Source organism: Haliotis asinina, chromosome 5 (assembly GCF_037392515.1).
Source record: "Haliotis asinina isolate JCU_RB_2024 chromosome 5, JCU_Hal_asi_v2, whole genome shotgun sequence".
In the NCBI taxonomy this organism is placed as follows: Eukaryota; Metazoa; Mollusca; class Gastropoda; order Lepetellida; family Haliotidae; genus Haliotis; species Haliotis asinina.
Window position 1 is genome coordinate 56,997,376 of NC_090284.1, and position 16,751 is coordinate 57,014,126.

The following is a 16,751-nucleotide window of genomic DNA, read 5'->3' on the forward strand; positions in this document are numbered from 1 at the left end:
ATGATGCTGCCGTCCAGTGATGCTGTGTGGTTACAGTTGCTTCTTGCCAGTGTTGTTGTTGTTGATACTATGTTTAATCAAGACCCATGTACACCTTGCAAGTGCATGGTCAATGGAACGGCAGACTGCAGGAACAAAGGCCTGCATCAGATACCAGCCTCACTTCCGAACTATACCCAAGAGCTGCTATTCAGTGGAAACAAGTTGACAGAACTCAACAATGATTGCTTTGTAAATCTAACTTTACTGGTACATTTAGATTTGACAGATAACAATGTAAATGTCATCGAAACGGCAGCATTTGATACGTTGCCAAACCTATGCAGTCTGTCACTGCAAGGAAATAACTTCACATACAAGGCGTTTTCCCCTTCCACGTTTCAAAACTTGCACAACCTTACAACCCTTATAATAGATGACAACATTGTCACAGATGACCCCACAGTGGAATACCCAAGTGACACCCTAGAAAACCTGGTGTCTCTTACTACTTTGTATATTGATGGTCTAAGGAATAAACCATTTAGATCGGGTTTTTTAAAACTAAAATATCTAACTCATTTGACAATCCAGAGTAGAGGAAATAAGTGTGACATGTATGGTGTAACAGAGGATACGTTTAAATACTTACCCTATCTTGAGAATGTAAAAATTATTAAATGTCGTCTTCACTATATTGCAAAAGGAGCTTTTGCTCATCAAGATAATCTCAAAACTTTAGATCTGTCTTTCAATCATGATCTAACTTTCAAAGGTGTTACAAATGCTACGTATGGAATAGCTTCATCGCTTGAAGGGCTATCCATTAATGCAATAGAAAGTCCATTTGCAATTTGCGTTATCATTAGAAAGTCGTTTTGTGAAAACCTGCAAAACACTAGTCTCACTGAACTGCAAGCGAATAATAACAGCGTGACAATCTTTCAGGAAGGCGCACTGAGCCTTTTACCCAAATCACTGAAACATGTCTCTATGAAAGGAAGCAGTTTTAAGTATGGTCCTTACATTGGGGAAATTTCATCTTTGTTAGGTTTGGAAGTGGTCGATATTGGAGGTTATGGCAATAGAATAATGCCGTTTCCGTCATATGACGGTTTAAGAATTTTTAAGAGCCCTAATTTTGTCTACTTTGATGGTGACTATTCACACTATAATCCTTGGATTATTCATCTACCTCCTAACCTGCAGAAAGTAGATTTTTCTGTGTCACAATTGTATTTTCATATCACAAGTTTTCAAGTTGGTGAGAACAACATCACAGACATTGATGTTTCACGGAACCTGTTTACCATGTGGATTGGCCAAGTGTTTGGATTTGAAAAACTTGAAACCTTAAATCTATCATATAACATTGCGAATTTTGCCACTTCCAAATTTTTCGAGTCTTTCAAGAACCTTAAGCATTTGGACCTTTCCAACAATCTTTTGGGAAAGGTTCTGGGGAATCTCTCCAATGGTAACATGTTTAGTGCTCTAAGCAAACTTCAAACGTTGGATCTATCAGCAAACTACATAAATAACTACTCCTACCTTCTTTTTTCGAACCTATCATCACTGAAAGTGCTAAACATTTCTAAGAATACGATATATGCCTTACACTTTGATGTAAGTCACATGAAGAACTTAAGTGTTTTAAATTGTTCTGGGAACCAAATACATTGGTTAACTAAAACGTTTACAAGCAGTCTTGACAAACTCTCGGATGATCATAACATAACGGTAGACCTATCTGGAAACCCTATTCATTGCTATTGTATCAACATTTGGTTTCTGTCATGGATGATAACAGCTAAAGCTAAAGGCGCCATTTCCTTTGGAAATCTTTCAGACTATGTCTGCATTTACGAAGATGGACATTCTGTGCATCTTGATAACTTGGAAAAGGTTGTTGCAGATTTAACGTCATCATGTCAAAATGTCTCTGTTCATTTTGGGTTGTTCGTTGGAATGTCTTTAATGGCCCTTGTTACGTTTAGTATGCTTATTTGTTCTTTACTGTATCGATTTCGTTGGAAATTGAAATATGTGTATTATGCAGCACGTCACAAATACACTACGACACACCCATCCAACCACACGTTCGTGTATGATGCCTTTGTTTCCTTCGCAGAAGAAGATCGGGAGTTTGTTGTAAATGAGCTCCTTGTCAAGGCAGAGGAAGAGTCAGACATGAGACTGAACTTCCATCAGCGAGACTTCAAACCTGGCCGCCCTATAGCTCACAATATCATTGAAGCTGTCAAAACCAGTAAAAGAACGCTGGTTATCTTGTCCAGTCATTTCTTAAAGAGCTCCTGGTGTGTCCACGAGCTTCAGATGGCTCACATGGAGGGTGTGTCTACTGGTAGGGACGTACTGCTGATAATTTTGATGGAGCACATTCCATCAAAAGAAATTCCAGTGGAAATATTGTATCACATACAATCTGATTCTTACCTTGAATACCCACTGGAAGGGGAGAAGGTGATGTTCTGGAGAAATCTTATTGGAAGTCTGAAAGATTAAGCAGCCCGATCACATGCTTTAGAATTGGACATGAGAGCAACCGAATGAGCACAGAATGAGCAGAATTGTACTAACATGTCTCCGACAAAGTACATGAAACACAATGGAAAAGGTTTGAACAGCTGCGTTAACAGCTACAGCTCATGCACGTCACTTAAATAAACCAAGAGAGGCTGATGTAGATTCAGATGTATCCCCAGATGAAAAGAATCAACACGATGTATGTCACACACGTTACACATCCCAAATGGATCAAATGTATTGCAAATTTCATGTATATTATTGCAATTTGTATGCTGCATAAGTTGTTAAAGTTAAGTTGTAACTTCGTAGATGCACATCGATGTTGAACATATTGTATTCCTACACGTTACATGTTCTGTAGATGCTTGTATGAATAAAATGTTGCACATAAACGACATGTTATTACTATGTTTACGGACATGCAGTCGGAAGAAACAAACTGTTGATGGCACGTGGTGTGTAGGCCATCACCATTTAAGATTTATTAATAAGAACCAGATACATGCATTTATTTAGAATCTTTGAATTACCTCAAATTAATCTGCCGTATAGCTGATGGTTTCTCTCCAACCTAAGAATCATCACGCATCTACTGGTGTAAAATTAAAACTTGAGTAAGTGAGGGAGGGTTTGTGAGAGTCTAAATAAACTTAGTCTCAGTGCTATTCGTTACAGTGTACCACTCAGTCTAACACACTCTAGTAGAAAGTCGTGTCAGGTAACCTTTGAGGGACCTATGACCGTCCAATCAATAACGGTGAAATAGATTTGACCAATCAGACAAAGGCTACTACTTAGGGATCGTAGGGACTTACAAAATATTCAGGTCACTGACACAGATCTTTCCACAAACAAAGATCAGCATATGACGCAGTTATTTGACTTTCAGTATATACGCTTTGGTGTTTCTGTTGACATGGCTGCCGTTAGCAAAACTTTCCGCAAGATGACATCCTTGAACATTGCCAAAACACTATTTTCAGCGACTGTTTACTCGACGTTGTCATGGTTGTAAAGTGCACCGTGTGCATCACCCGGAGGCGATCATACGCCAAACAGTATTCGGAATCGTTCGGGTACGAACCTTTTCGAGATATAAAGTTCCAAAGGTATGTGCGAATGTCCACTTTCGCGATTTGGTAAGCTATGCTCCGAATGGTCAATCTCAAAGATTACATGACGCGACCTCCCATAAGGTTTTGTTAGACTCAGTAGTGGAGTGTAACGAAAAGTACTGGGGCTAAGTTTACTTAGACTGTGTTGATGAGTTGCTGAGGGAGAGAGGGAGTAAAAACACCAGTGGGCTTCTCCAGACCTGGGCTTTATAGAATGACCCATGTGGGGATCGAACCGGCTCATTTGAGTGATGCTGGTAAACGTCAACCATTGAGCTAGCTCAATTATTAAAACTCAGTTTCCTATGTGTAGATAAATTAGCTTCTACCACAGTAGGCTATTTTTTATTGTACTCAGTTGGCCATACAAGGAATAAGGTGTATTTAATTTGATAATACCGAAAATGTACATAGCGCTGAATCAACCACTAAGTGGGTGAACAAAGTGCTACACCTTACCGAGGGAATGGTATGGAAGGGTTTTGAGCACACAATTTTCCTTCACATGGTAAACTATGACGAAAACTTCAAGGGGTCATAAACGTCATTGTATGGTTTTCATGTCCTGGTAGGTATCAGCATGAAATCATATCACGTCCTTATTTGAGTGTATTTCAATCTGATGTCACTGATAACATAATGCACTCAGTTCAGCATTCACCTCATGAATGATCAAGGAGTATTCTAAATGGCGTGACGAAGCATGAAGATATTTGTTATCCATAAATCATGTCATATGATCATGCTCTTCAAAGTTCTAAATGCTTGTCAAATACTTTAAGATGAATACATTTGGCCAGCGTTGTAACATGCGTAGCTTGCACAGAGACATTAATCAGGTAATATTATTATTGATCCATATCAACGTGATTGCACCCTAAGACGGTGGGATAGCCTTGTGGTTAAAACGTCTGCTCGTCAGCCTGAAGATCCGGGTTCAAATTCCAAATAGGTAGAGTGCGTGAAGCCCATTCTTGGTGCGTCCCACAGTGATATAGATGGAATATTATTGAAAGCATTATAAAGCCATATGCAGTCACTGAGTTGGGAATCGAACCCGAGACTCTTGAGTGACGAGTGGGCACTTCAACCAGGATACCTCTCGAGTAATGATGCAGCCAAGTGTCGTTCGAGAACTGTGTATATATAGGATTGTTGTTGAGTTAACGAGACTAACACATGATTCTGAGGACTTCGGATCTATGCACATCTGTCTACCGTAGTAGTATAGGGAATGATAGTCCGAAAACACTTTTCAAAACCCCCTATAAAAAGCCTCATTTACTAAATGAGGCTTTGGTGGGACCCTTAGCTCTTGATACTATTGCCCCTACTACAAAGCCACGCCATCACGTTTACCGTGACTTGGCAGGCGGTAACACTGTGCCGTACGGTACGATCAATAATTCTTCTCTTACAAACCCCCTACCCGGCCCATCCCTCAAGTAGTACAAGTTAGGTTCGTCGGCTTTCATATCCACTTTATCTATGTTGTAAGTTTTGACTGACCATATAGGATCGGTGGCTCGCTTACGGCTATCGCCCCTATGTTATGTTTATATCGATGAAACAGTTTAACGTGAACCGCCTACGATCTCTTTGGTGTTCATAATAAAGGCTTGCTGGGCTTTTTGTATTCCCTGTGCTATGTACTTTTTTTTCTCGTCCTCGCTGATAGCAGACTTACGAGACTTAGATCGAATATCTTGTTTCATTCCGTTATATTTTTTGAGTTCAGAGAGGATTGAACTAAACTCCTCTTCTGAGATCTTACTGTCAGATAGTGCCGTGGAAATTCGCTCACTCACTGTGTTTAGCTTTGCTTCAGCCAGAACCTTTATCTCGTCGTGTTTCAATGCCTTACGATTAAGTCTGCGTGATACTAACTTAAGCGCCAACCCTACCAACCCTGTCACCCCAGCCGTTATTTCAATACCTAGCACTATAGGTGCAGCCACGATGGTGGTTAACAACCCAACGCCTGCCGCCCCTAGTCCCATGCTGGTTGCCATAAGGGTAGTGTCAGCCCCATCCACGATATTGAAAGCTCTATTGTACTTTTTACATAATGCTTTCCGCGTGTCACGGTCTTGTTCTAGTTGACGTTTTACATCACATAACTGCCTCAAGCGGAACCCATCTACGGTTTCCAACGTCTTCGCTACTTCCTCTACGACTGGGTACAGACCCATCCTATAATATATATTTTGAAAGATATTTTAATTGGGGTTCAGTTAAAAATCTATCAATGTATTTGAAGCCTACAAGATCTAGACCATCAATCAGGGTAATAGGTGAGAGGCTAATAGACTTTTCTGTTGTAATAAAAACCCCACTGAGGCTTATTAAGCGGTTTATAGGGGCCCCGTGGGTATCCTGTTGTATAACAATACGACAATATTGGCCTGTGTGTTCATCAAACCAGTGTATTGACACCCCGGGTAAAATTTGTTGTTCTTTTGAGGTGTTTTCATTACCTAAATAGAAAAAGAAGACTTCTATGATGAGTGTGAAGGGGGGGGATATATCAAGATATACGTTATAATGATTATTGCGAAATGGTAATTTATTTGTTACTATAGTCCTTAACCTATTTTTCCCGGGACCAGCAGTTATCATGATTAATGACCTCTCCGGAATGAAATCCCCGACCCAACTACCGTTGTTCTTAATCTTAGAGATCACCCCATTTTCACCTATTGTGATATAAGGTGAGGCTGGTGTTAAGTTGATCAGCCATTTGGGTTCTTTAAAATCTGATAACGGCACCCGTTTGTACACGTTGTCTTTGAAGTGCAGGATGTATAATTCATCTTCCTCACCAGGCTGATCGAATCCCTCTGTATCTCCCAGGTCGTTAAGTGTAGTGTTGGGATGATGACTAGTCATTATTATACTATTATGATATAATTTCCAACTGGTTTTCTGATAATAATTCAGGGGTTAACTTTATACCCATGAAGTGTATGTTGTCAGGCAGGAAGATATTGATTAGTGATATCTTATTTTCCACGATCACGTTGACCCCCTGCAGACTGGTCTTGGAGTCGACACCCACCCGCACGTAAACGTTGCAAACTTGATACTGGTGTCGTTTCACCCACCCGAGTTTGATCCCCTTCACGATCTCGACATCATTCACCGATGGTTCCCCTAGGTAGACTTTGATGAACAGTGTTGAGTTTGCCGGTAGACTCTCTAGTATCTTGACCACGCCTTCGAATTCAGACACCAACTGCAATTTCACGTTTTGTATGGCTGGTTTACTCGATAGCATGTGGGCTGCTATAGTGTTGACTGGGCTGACGACTATGCTACGTCTCTGAGTTGGGACGTAAGCCACGAGCAGGGTTCCATTGTTCACGACTTTGTTTAGGTGGTTGTCTTTGTTATCCGTGAACACGTAAGGGGAGACGAGTCTAATATTGAGAAACCATTTGTTATCGGGTAACAACACCCACTTGTCATCTTCGGTGAAGACGAGCATATATGGTTTGTTTTTGACGACTGTAGTGCTCTCAACATCGTCTAAGTCGAACAGTTTACCTCCGAACGATGGGTATATTACCCAACTATTATCACCGGTGTTGACAAGGGAGTACTTAGTGTTTACTGTTGCTCTTGTGGTATCTATCATATCACTTAGGGTTCCACCGGAGGGGATTTCAACGCGTTTGTAAATGTTGTTTTTCAGTTGTAAGGCATACGATTTACCATCTACTCCGGGAGCGTCGAAACCGCGTGTGTCTCCGAGGTCGGAGATCCCGATATTGACGCATTTTTTCACTCCGGGCCCTTGTGCGCTGGTCATGTTACGTGAAGCGTTAAGCTGAGGTATCCTATATTTACAGGATTATGATTTATATCTAACACCGATATTGTCAGCTCAGGTATATTGCCCTGGGTTAATCTCTTATACTGCCGTGGTGAAAATGACTCGGTTCTACCGTCGTTGAATTTCTCAGTTTTCACCGGCACTGCTCTCAATATAGTGGAAGGGTGACCTCCTTGAATGTTATACGTTGTGCTCACCTGACTGAGATGAATGTACAGCTCTCGGTACGGTACTAGGTCGGGTAACTTCGTGCCTGTGACGGTTGTTGTTGGTTTTATCTCGTCAGGAGACATACCGAGTATCCTCGCTAATGGTCGGCCGAGCCTCAAGGAGGTTCTTCCGTTGTTGATTAACACCACTGTGCCGTTTGAGTCGTTCATCTTGAGTTCGGCTCCCAGGGGTTTGAAGACCTCGTCGTTTAGAGAGCACACGCTGTAGTAGCCGTCAGTTATCTGGCTGCGAGTTCCACTGACGAACAGCTTATTGTTGCTGATATTAATGTTAGTCCATTGCGGTAGGTAGGTGATATCGCAGAGTGCGACTTCGAGTTGACCTGACGTGTTATCGATCGCGTGCGTCAGCTGAACGGCCTCACCGCTCGTTATTCCTGGAAGTGTTATGTACATATTATAATATATGAATTATAAATTATAATATGGATTTAGCACACTTGAAAATCGTGGTGAATGCAGATGGTACGGGGTTTAAAACAACCTTTATTGATATCTTTGAAAAGTATGTCGTGTCCGTTAATAACGCGCAGGCGGTGGTAAACTGGAATCAAAACCCAATGCAGTTTTGGCAGAACCAACTCAACTTTGCTGTGTGGTGTGCGACGACAGGGTCGGGTGTGACACCAGACTACGGTATAGACGAACTGAGTAAGGCGGTTATTTTGTTTCATATTTATTATCAAACGAGACGAATATTGAAGGAAATAAGTGCTCCTCTTCCCCAAGATAAAGCGTGGAGTATGACGAATAACCCCTATGATAGACGCGCTTATGAACGTGTTTGTGGTGAGTTTGAGATTCCAACGAATAAAGACTTTCGCCTTCCTGGTGTGAACCATGGTCTCGGTATAGTTCTCGTGTACTTCTACAGGTCCGGAAAATATTATGCCGGTTCTAAAGATGGTTCATACAACCCAAACCGTCATACATTTACAGGCCCCACAACGAATGAAAAGATCCATGTCAGCTGTATAAAGCAAACCAGTCCTGATGCAGCCACAGCCTGGACTAAAATGATCTCAAAAACATCGAAAGAATTCACTCGTGCTGGTACAATACGCTTGAACGACTCGATTCGAACGTACGTGTGGGCGCTGTTGGGGGCGCAGTCGATGACGCGTTCCAACATCCTCGGTAAGGGAACTGCTTACGACGCTCAGACACAATTCGTTTCCAACGTTGAGGATGCTATCAATTCTCCAGTTGATCTCCCGAGGGCCATCGAACGCTACCAAAACGTGTTAGAATACGCCAGATCGAAAGTCAATTACGTGTTCGGCGTGGGGTTGTACATGGCCCCGAGTGATATGCAACTGAGAATAAAAAAAGTGGTGGGTTATAACAACAAAATAGTTATAGCCACGAAGGATCAAAAGTTGGGTATCAACCCCGATATTAACACCCCATATATCCCACACACCCAACCACGTGAAACGGGTATAGTTGCGCCACCCCCGGAGTCTAAAGTTCATGTGCCCCCCACACACCCCCATATACATGTGGGGGTACCCCCCTATCAGCAGCATATTGATAATAAAACAGCCTTAGTGGTTGGTGGGGTAACTTTGGGGCTTATTTGGTTAAAGATTTCTTAGCCGCTACGTACACCAGACCCGCCACGGCGACTATGGCTGCCCACAGGTTTTGACTGAGCCACATGGCAGTTTTAGACAGAGCGCTCAACAACCACGAGACGATGCTACCCAGGATGCCGGGAAGGGCTTCGGCGGCTTTACCAGCCAGTTTAGCTAGGCCTTCCCCGAGTTTTTTAATCCAGTCTTTAACACCCCCACCACCGCTGGGAGTTCCCCCTCCGCCTGCAGGACCCACAGGGGTTCCCCCCACCAGTGACACCACCAGGGTTGATATAATGAAACCCAATGCAGTCAGAATGCTGGCGATGGTGATCCCTTGCTCCCGGAACAATATCCTAATCCTGTCTGCTAACGTGGTGTCTCGGTGGAGGACTTGATTGATGGTTTCCCGTATACGGCTGACCTGGGATCTAAGCTTTTCTTTGTAGCCGGACGCTGTCTCCAACCAGGTCTGCCTTTCATCTTCCAAATTACGTATTCGTTCCTCGATGGTGGTTTTCATAGACTCGTCCTCAGTTTCACCGAGTTTTTTCTTTTCATAGGCGATGTGGTCGTCTATCTCACTTATTTTGGCTGTGCTTTTCCAGAGCTGACCACGAATGGTTTGCATCAACAGATCCAACCCCCTCAGTTCCCGAACGGTAAATTCGAGCCCCGGGAAGGGTTCGTTCTCGTAGTCGGCCAACATCTTTTTAATATCATAAGTCATGTTTTGATCTGATGTGGCGTCCCTGATGCCTTCCAGACCTTGAACTAACTTCGGAGGATACTGCTTAGGTCGCGCGCCACCGTAATCTATGAAACCTAGTTCATCTTGGACCAACTGACTTCCATGTTTACCGGCCAATGTTGATAAAGCAAGCGGTTCTCTAGTGCGTTTATTCATGAGATCGATCCCCGGGCGAGACTTCAAACGCAGCGTGCCATTGCTGAGGGTAAAATCGGAATAGTTCCTTCCCAACGGCTTGAGTTTGGATTTATTTTCAACTGCGTTGTAATAATCGTCGACGGCGCCTTTAAGGAGCTCGTCACCTTGCGAGAATGAGGTCTCCTGGTCATCATTGAATGCCTGGGCACTATCGTCCCACATATCATCCATAGGTATGTCTTCATCCATTAGTATTAAAAATATATTTCTTTTATATAACAATGTACGGTAGAAAATTAGATCCTTTCAGAAGATTGAGAGAGCCATTAGGTGCCAGAGCCGTGCGCCAGTCGGTGACTATCACCAACAACCCCAGCAAGATAGACCAGAATCAAACTCTGCTGGTTAGATTTCCAAACCTTGGTGAGAATGACCTCATTGTACCAGGCACTGTTCGACTGGCGTTCAATATCACGTTGACCTCCGACAACGACAAACGCGAGCTAGTGCGGAACGTGGGTCGAGCTATCATCAAGAAAACGACCGTCAAGATCAGCGGTAACGAGGTACTGAGCATCGACGACAGCGACGTGTTTCACTGCTACAAGGATCTCTGGAAAAGCGAGAGAGAACGAGTCAATGATGTGTACCAGGGCATCAGCAAATCAACCCGGGCGCGCATAGGATACGTCTTCACGACAGACCAGCAAGACAAGCTATCGGACGGTGAAAAGGCTATCGCTCTAGCATACGGGAATCGATTCTGCGTGCCGCTCGACTTCGAGTTGCTCACGGGACACGCGCCGTTTTACCAGGCCGCGCTGGGTGATAGGCTCGAATACGAGCTCACGTTTAACGACTATAGCAAAGTAGTGCGTACGCCGAACGGTGATGAGGCCAGTTATGCCATAGACAACATCTCTCTGGAGTTCGACATGGTCACTAGCCCGGAGCTGGCCAGGCAGGTTCGAAGCCAGTACTCTGGGAAGATGGCTATCCTGTACGATCGTGTACTGAGGCATAGATCAGTCGTGCGAGACAAGAGCGACACTGTGTGGAATATCAACCTGAACGTGCCGGCGCGATCGATGAAAGGTATCCTGGTCGTCCCCGTGGAGGATTATGATCCATTCCGGAGGGACAGCGAGAAGTTTTTCAACCCCGAGATTGAAAAGGTGGAAGTTACCATCGAGGGCGTGCCCAACCAGCTGTTCAGTCATGGTATGAGGCCACACCAGCAGTGGGATGAGATAAAAAAGCTACCAGTGGGGGATTACATAACAAAGGACCTGGACCTCGGCTCCGTGCAGATCGGTGAATACCTGACCACCAAGTACGCCCTATGGTTGGACATGCGATCCACGGATGATGATAAACTGCACGGTAGCGGGCGCCGTATAGATAACGGCAGCGAAGGGATAACCATCCAGATTAATAAGAAGGCTCAAACCGCTGGTAAGTTGAAATTATATCTGTACGTTATTATGGACGCGCAACTTAATATAGACAATGGGAGATTTGTGCAAGCCATCTACTAGTGGGGGAGACCCCCTGGGGTTACCCACTGACCCACACTGCGCTATCATATGCGGGCAGACTGGCTGTGGGAAGACCGTTTTCGTGTTGGATATGTTGGAGGGTTACTACAAGGATGTGTTCGATAACATCGTTATCATGTGCCCTACTCTGAGCATGAATAAAACGTACGCGCGACCTTGGGTGATGACGGACCCGGACGTACACAAAATCAACCCTGGAACACGCCTGCAGGACTGGTTGAAAGCTCTTCACGAGAAATTTAAAGGGGAACCGACGCTGTTCATACTGGACGACTGCAGCGCTAATCGCGAGATAACAAAAAAGAGAGACATGCTATCGTACCTGGCCTTCTCCGGCCGGCATGCAAATCACAGCGTCTGGGTGCTAACGCAGAAGTTCAACTCGGTGTTGAAAGACCTCAGGGAGCAGACGCGATGGGTGGCCTTATTTCACTGCAAGGACAGGGATTCGTTCGAGGAGTGTTTGAGAGAGAACGATGTGATGAGTAAATTAGAACGGGAACGGGTGAAGAAACAGCTCGCTGAAACTAAACACGCTAAGCTCGTACTAAAGACCGACCAACCAGTAGCATATAGAGTATACTAAGCAAAGCTAAGCTAAAGCTAAGCAAAGCTAAGCAAAGCTAAGCAAATGCTAAGCATAGCTATGATATTTGAAGTATTTGTCGTGTGCAACTTAACCTTCATTTCTCTGTGTTTTGTCTGCATCGGGTATTATATAGTTAAAACTAAATCTTACTTGTTATATTATAAGATGGAGTGTGAGGAATTGCTCGAACAATTGTCGTTGGAGGGTTCCCCCAGTGGGGGTGTGGGGGATTCCCCCAAGCGAGAGAAACTGGTGGCGTTGGCTGTTGGCGGCAAAGCCAAACATTACTTTGGAGACTACACCCCGGATAAAATTCACAAAATGTCAGCCGAAGAAATCGATAAGCTGTACGCTAGATACGAGTCCCGGCTCGGAGCAGAAATGACAAAGACAATAGGATCGGCTATGACCCAGATATACACCGGTATTGTATCACACTTCCTTCCCATTCCACCAGAGCGCCGACTTTACCTGTGGGAGGACCTAGATAAAGACCCTTTTATCGAACACGCCGTGAGCTCTATCAGCTGCGGGCTGTACCACAAATATGGTATGTTGTTGGCTCCAGTGACGGCGGCGATTATCACGGCAAAACATTGTCAATTTGAGAGAAAGAATAATAATAATAGTATAGATGGATGCTGCACAGGAGGAGACCCCAGTGGTGGTACCCCCCACACCCCAAACAGTGAGTCCCGAGGTGACGGTGGAGACCACTTCAACAGTAACCAGACAGAAGAATCCTAAGAGAGTAGCTGCCGGTAAAAAACGGTGGTGTAACCAACATAAAGTGACCAACCCAACCCGACTGTTGTTGGCTGTAGGTGTAACTGCTGCCTTGGCTATCTCGTGGTTATATACACGTGAGGGAAACCCTAACCGTGAGGTGGATACCCCCACGCCGCCGGCAGGCCCCACTATTGATCCGCATATCATGTTATAATTTTAATATTTTATATCATATACATAATGTCTGAGGGGAAAACGTTCGTCAACGACGCATACCACGCCACAGTGGTAGCCAGTCTAGCCGTAGGGTACGCTCGGTTGACTAAAATGGTGCTTAAACAACCAACTATCAAGCTAGATTTCAACCTGCAGGATATGGGTATGCTCATAATGAACCTTGGTATGGCGATGGCCACAAAAGACATCCTAGTAAAACAAGGAATAATACCTGATAATATAATGAAATAAATATAGGGATGGCTACGATAGCTATGATGGTCGGTGGGGCGTTAGTGAATGCCCTGGCATTTTCCGGGAGTAATTTCCTCTTCTCGAAACTACGAGATGATCACGCGGCTGAAATACAGGAAGAAAGGAAGCGACACGATCTCGCTACTGAGAAATTACAAAGAGCACAGGCTGAGTACGCTAAAAAACGCCTCCAGAGGATCGATTTTATTAACGAACAACTACAGCGTGAAAACCATGCCGTTCAAACATTCAACGATGTCGATGAAGCAATGAAAGAATACTACCTACTAACTGGTAAACAATTGGAACCGCTCAATAAACCCACACTCGCTCAGTACTACACACCATCCAAGGGACAAATGAATCGTGAACTGGGCTTCATAGTGTTGGGTATAGCAGCTACTGCGTTGGTTGCGAAGCAATTAAACTAAAATACCTATATAAGTAAACATGAGACCCGCTCCATACCGATGCGAATATATACTTATGGGGAAGACCGAGGCCTGTGGTAGGAAATGCAGGAATCAGGGGTTCTGTTGTTTCCATATGGGTAGTCCTAACTACACGTGTTCTGTGTGTGGTATCGGGGTTAAAGGGCACTACTGTTTATGTAAAGCTCACGGAGCGAACGTAGTCAGACATCAACTCATATACGAGAATAAAAAAGGCTACATAAAAGAACGTAGGCGACTGCTCAAGATAGCCACTTAAGAGTTACCTCCCCTTACTGTGAACCAATTAGACATTAGTTCTCTTAGGTGTAAACACGATGTCTACTGTAAGCGAGCTCAAGAGGGTCGCAAAACAGAGAGGTGTTATCGGGTATTCTCGAATGCGGAAGTCAGCATTGTTGAGATTATTAGGTTTAGAAGCCCCTCCTACGGTAAAACAATTAAAAGCTCAAGCAAAACAGCTTGGACACACGGGTTATTCAAAACTGAGGAGAGCCGGGTTAGTCGCATTGTTATCACATGCCCCCGTACCCACTGTAAAACAACTGAAAACCGAGGCACACGATTTGGGTTTAGGCGGGTATTCCCGTATGAGAAAACCACAGCTTTTAGAATTATTACGACAGAATAGAGCTGTTGACCTGCAGTTCGTGCGCACTAAGCACGCCGTAGGCAACTATTTGGGAAGTTGGCGCATGCACGTTGATAGAAACATAGACATTACAGATATCAAACCTCTGATAGCTGATAAGGTCAACCAGGAACTAAATAACCTAGGAAGTATCAAGTTTCAGATCACGGTGAAAATGTCGCTCGATAAGGAGGGCACCACAGGGGTCACTGAGTATGTTCAACCTTACTTCCGAGGCAAACAAGAGGTCGTCACACATACAGAGACCATTGACGCATCAATCGATAATAGTTTTCAGCAGATACGAGAATACCTAGAACGCTACACGCACATGGGGTCCGGGTGGGCTGTAGATAAAATCGATAACGTCTATCTAGATATAGCTAACTACGTGCCGTTCAGAGGTGGGTCATACCTAGCCTTGCCTCCCTACTATAAGAACAAACAAGCCATAGTAAACGTTAAGAATAGAGGAAACGATTGCCTGAGGTTAGCTATCAGGTCAGCCTTATTTCCAGCTGCCACTAATCCGAACAGGCCTTCTAATTATCCACAGGACGATGGGCTCAACTGGGATGGTATAGATGAACCCACCCCAATATCCCAGATCACTAAAGTAGAAAAACAGAATAATCTGGCTATAAATGTCTTTGGACACGAAGGTAACACAACAATAGTACACAGGGTCAGCCCGGTGAAGGATCGCCAAGTTATTAATTTATTCATGATCAAGCGAGGTGAAACGTATCACTACACGTGGATAAAAAATCTCAGCCGGTTGTTGCACGACCAGTCGAAACACGTTGGGGAAAAACACTTTTGTGTACGATGCCTACACGGTTTCAGTCGGGCCGATTTATTAGAATCCCACCGGGAGGATTGCCAAGGTGTGGGGCAGACGGCCATACGAGTCGACATGCCTAAGGAAGGCGAAAATATCCTAAAATTCGACAATCACAAGAATCAAATGTCTGTGCCTTATATCATATACGCCGACTTCGAAGCCTTGGTGGTAGGGGAATCATCCCCCAGTGGGAGTTTCACCCACAAGACACAAGAGCATATAGCCTGCGGTTTTGGATACATCGTCGTCCGTTGTGACGGGGAAACGAAAGCTCCGGTAGTGTATAGGGGTCCTGACGCGGCTGAAAGGTTTCTAAAGTGTTTGCAGGAGGAAGAAAAAATTATTAGGAATGCATTGTATAAAATCGCTCCCATGCGTATGACCCGAGCCGACAGGCTAGCTCACGCTAGTAGCACTAAGTGTCACGTGTGTGACTCACCGCTTAACGGTGATTCGGTGAGAGATCACTGTCACATAACTGGTAAGTATAGAGGCGCCGCTCACAACGCGTGCAACCTCAAGCTTAAAATCAATCCTAAGACAATAAACATCCCCGTTGTCTTTCACAACTTGAGAGGCTACGACTCACACTTGATCATGCAGGCCATCGCGAAAATCGATGGTAATATATCGTGCATCCCCAACAACATGGAGAGATACATCTCCTTCAGCTTAAACGGACTTAGGTTCATTGACTCGTTTCAATTCCTCCTGTCGTCACTCGACAGTCTGGTCAAGGCTAACAATACCTTCCCTATCACCGATCGATACACAGACGCCGAGACTAGACCCCTGCTTATGAGGAAGGGTGTGTACCCATATGAGTACATGGATAGTTGGGTCAAGTTCACCGAGACCAGACTACCTCCTATCGACTGCTTTTATAGCAAGCTGAATGAGGCGTCCGTCTCACGAGATGATTACTCGCACGCGACTAACGTATGGAATAAACTGGGTTGTAAGAACCTGGGTGATTATCACGACCTGTACTTGAGGACAGATGTACTGCTGTTAGCCGACGTGTTTGAAACGTTCAGGCGGACCTGTTTAAAGCAGTATAAACTCGACCCCGCATGGTATTACACCAGCCCAGGTCTGTCGTGGGACGCCTTGCTTAGAAAGACCGGAGTTAATTTGGAATTGCTCACAGATTACGACATGCACCTATTCATTGAGAAAGGCTTGCGAGGTGGGATTTCCATGGCATCCAAACGATACGCTAAAGCAAATAATCAATACGTGAAAGGTTACGATCCTAACAAACCAACCAATCACATTCTATACCTCGACGCAAACAACCT

General features: G+C 44.3%; 1 protein-coding gene across 1 annotated transcript; it reads left to right on the forward strand.

Annotated features, from left to right (window-relative positions):
- On the forward strand, positions 1-2,672 carry LOC137283240 (toll-like receptor 4). Its single transcript, XM_067814668.1, has one exon. It carries the CDS (start codon positions 1-3, stop codon positions 2,503-2,505), a length of 2,505 nt encoding a protein of 834 aa, XP_067670769.1. The 3' UTR covers positions 2,506-2,672.
- Positions 2,673-16,751: the final 14,079 nt, after the last annotated feature.

Coding starts and splice junctions, on each gene's coding strand:
- LOC137283240 (XM_067814668.1), top strand. CDS start 1: ATGATGCTGCCGTCCAGTGATGCTGTGTGGTTACAGTTGCTTCTTGCC.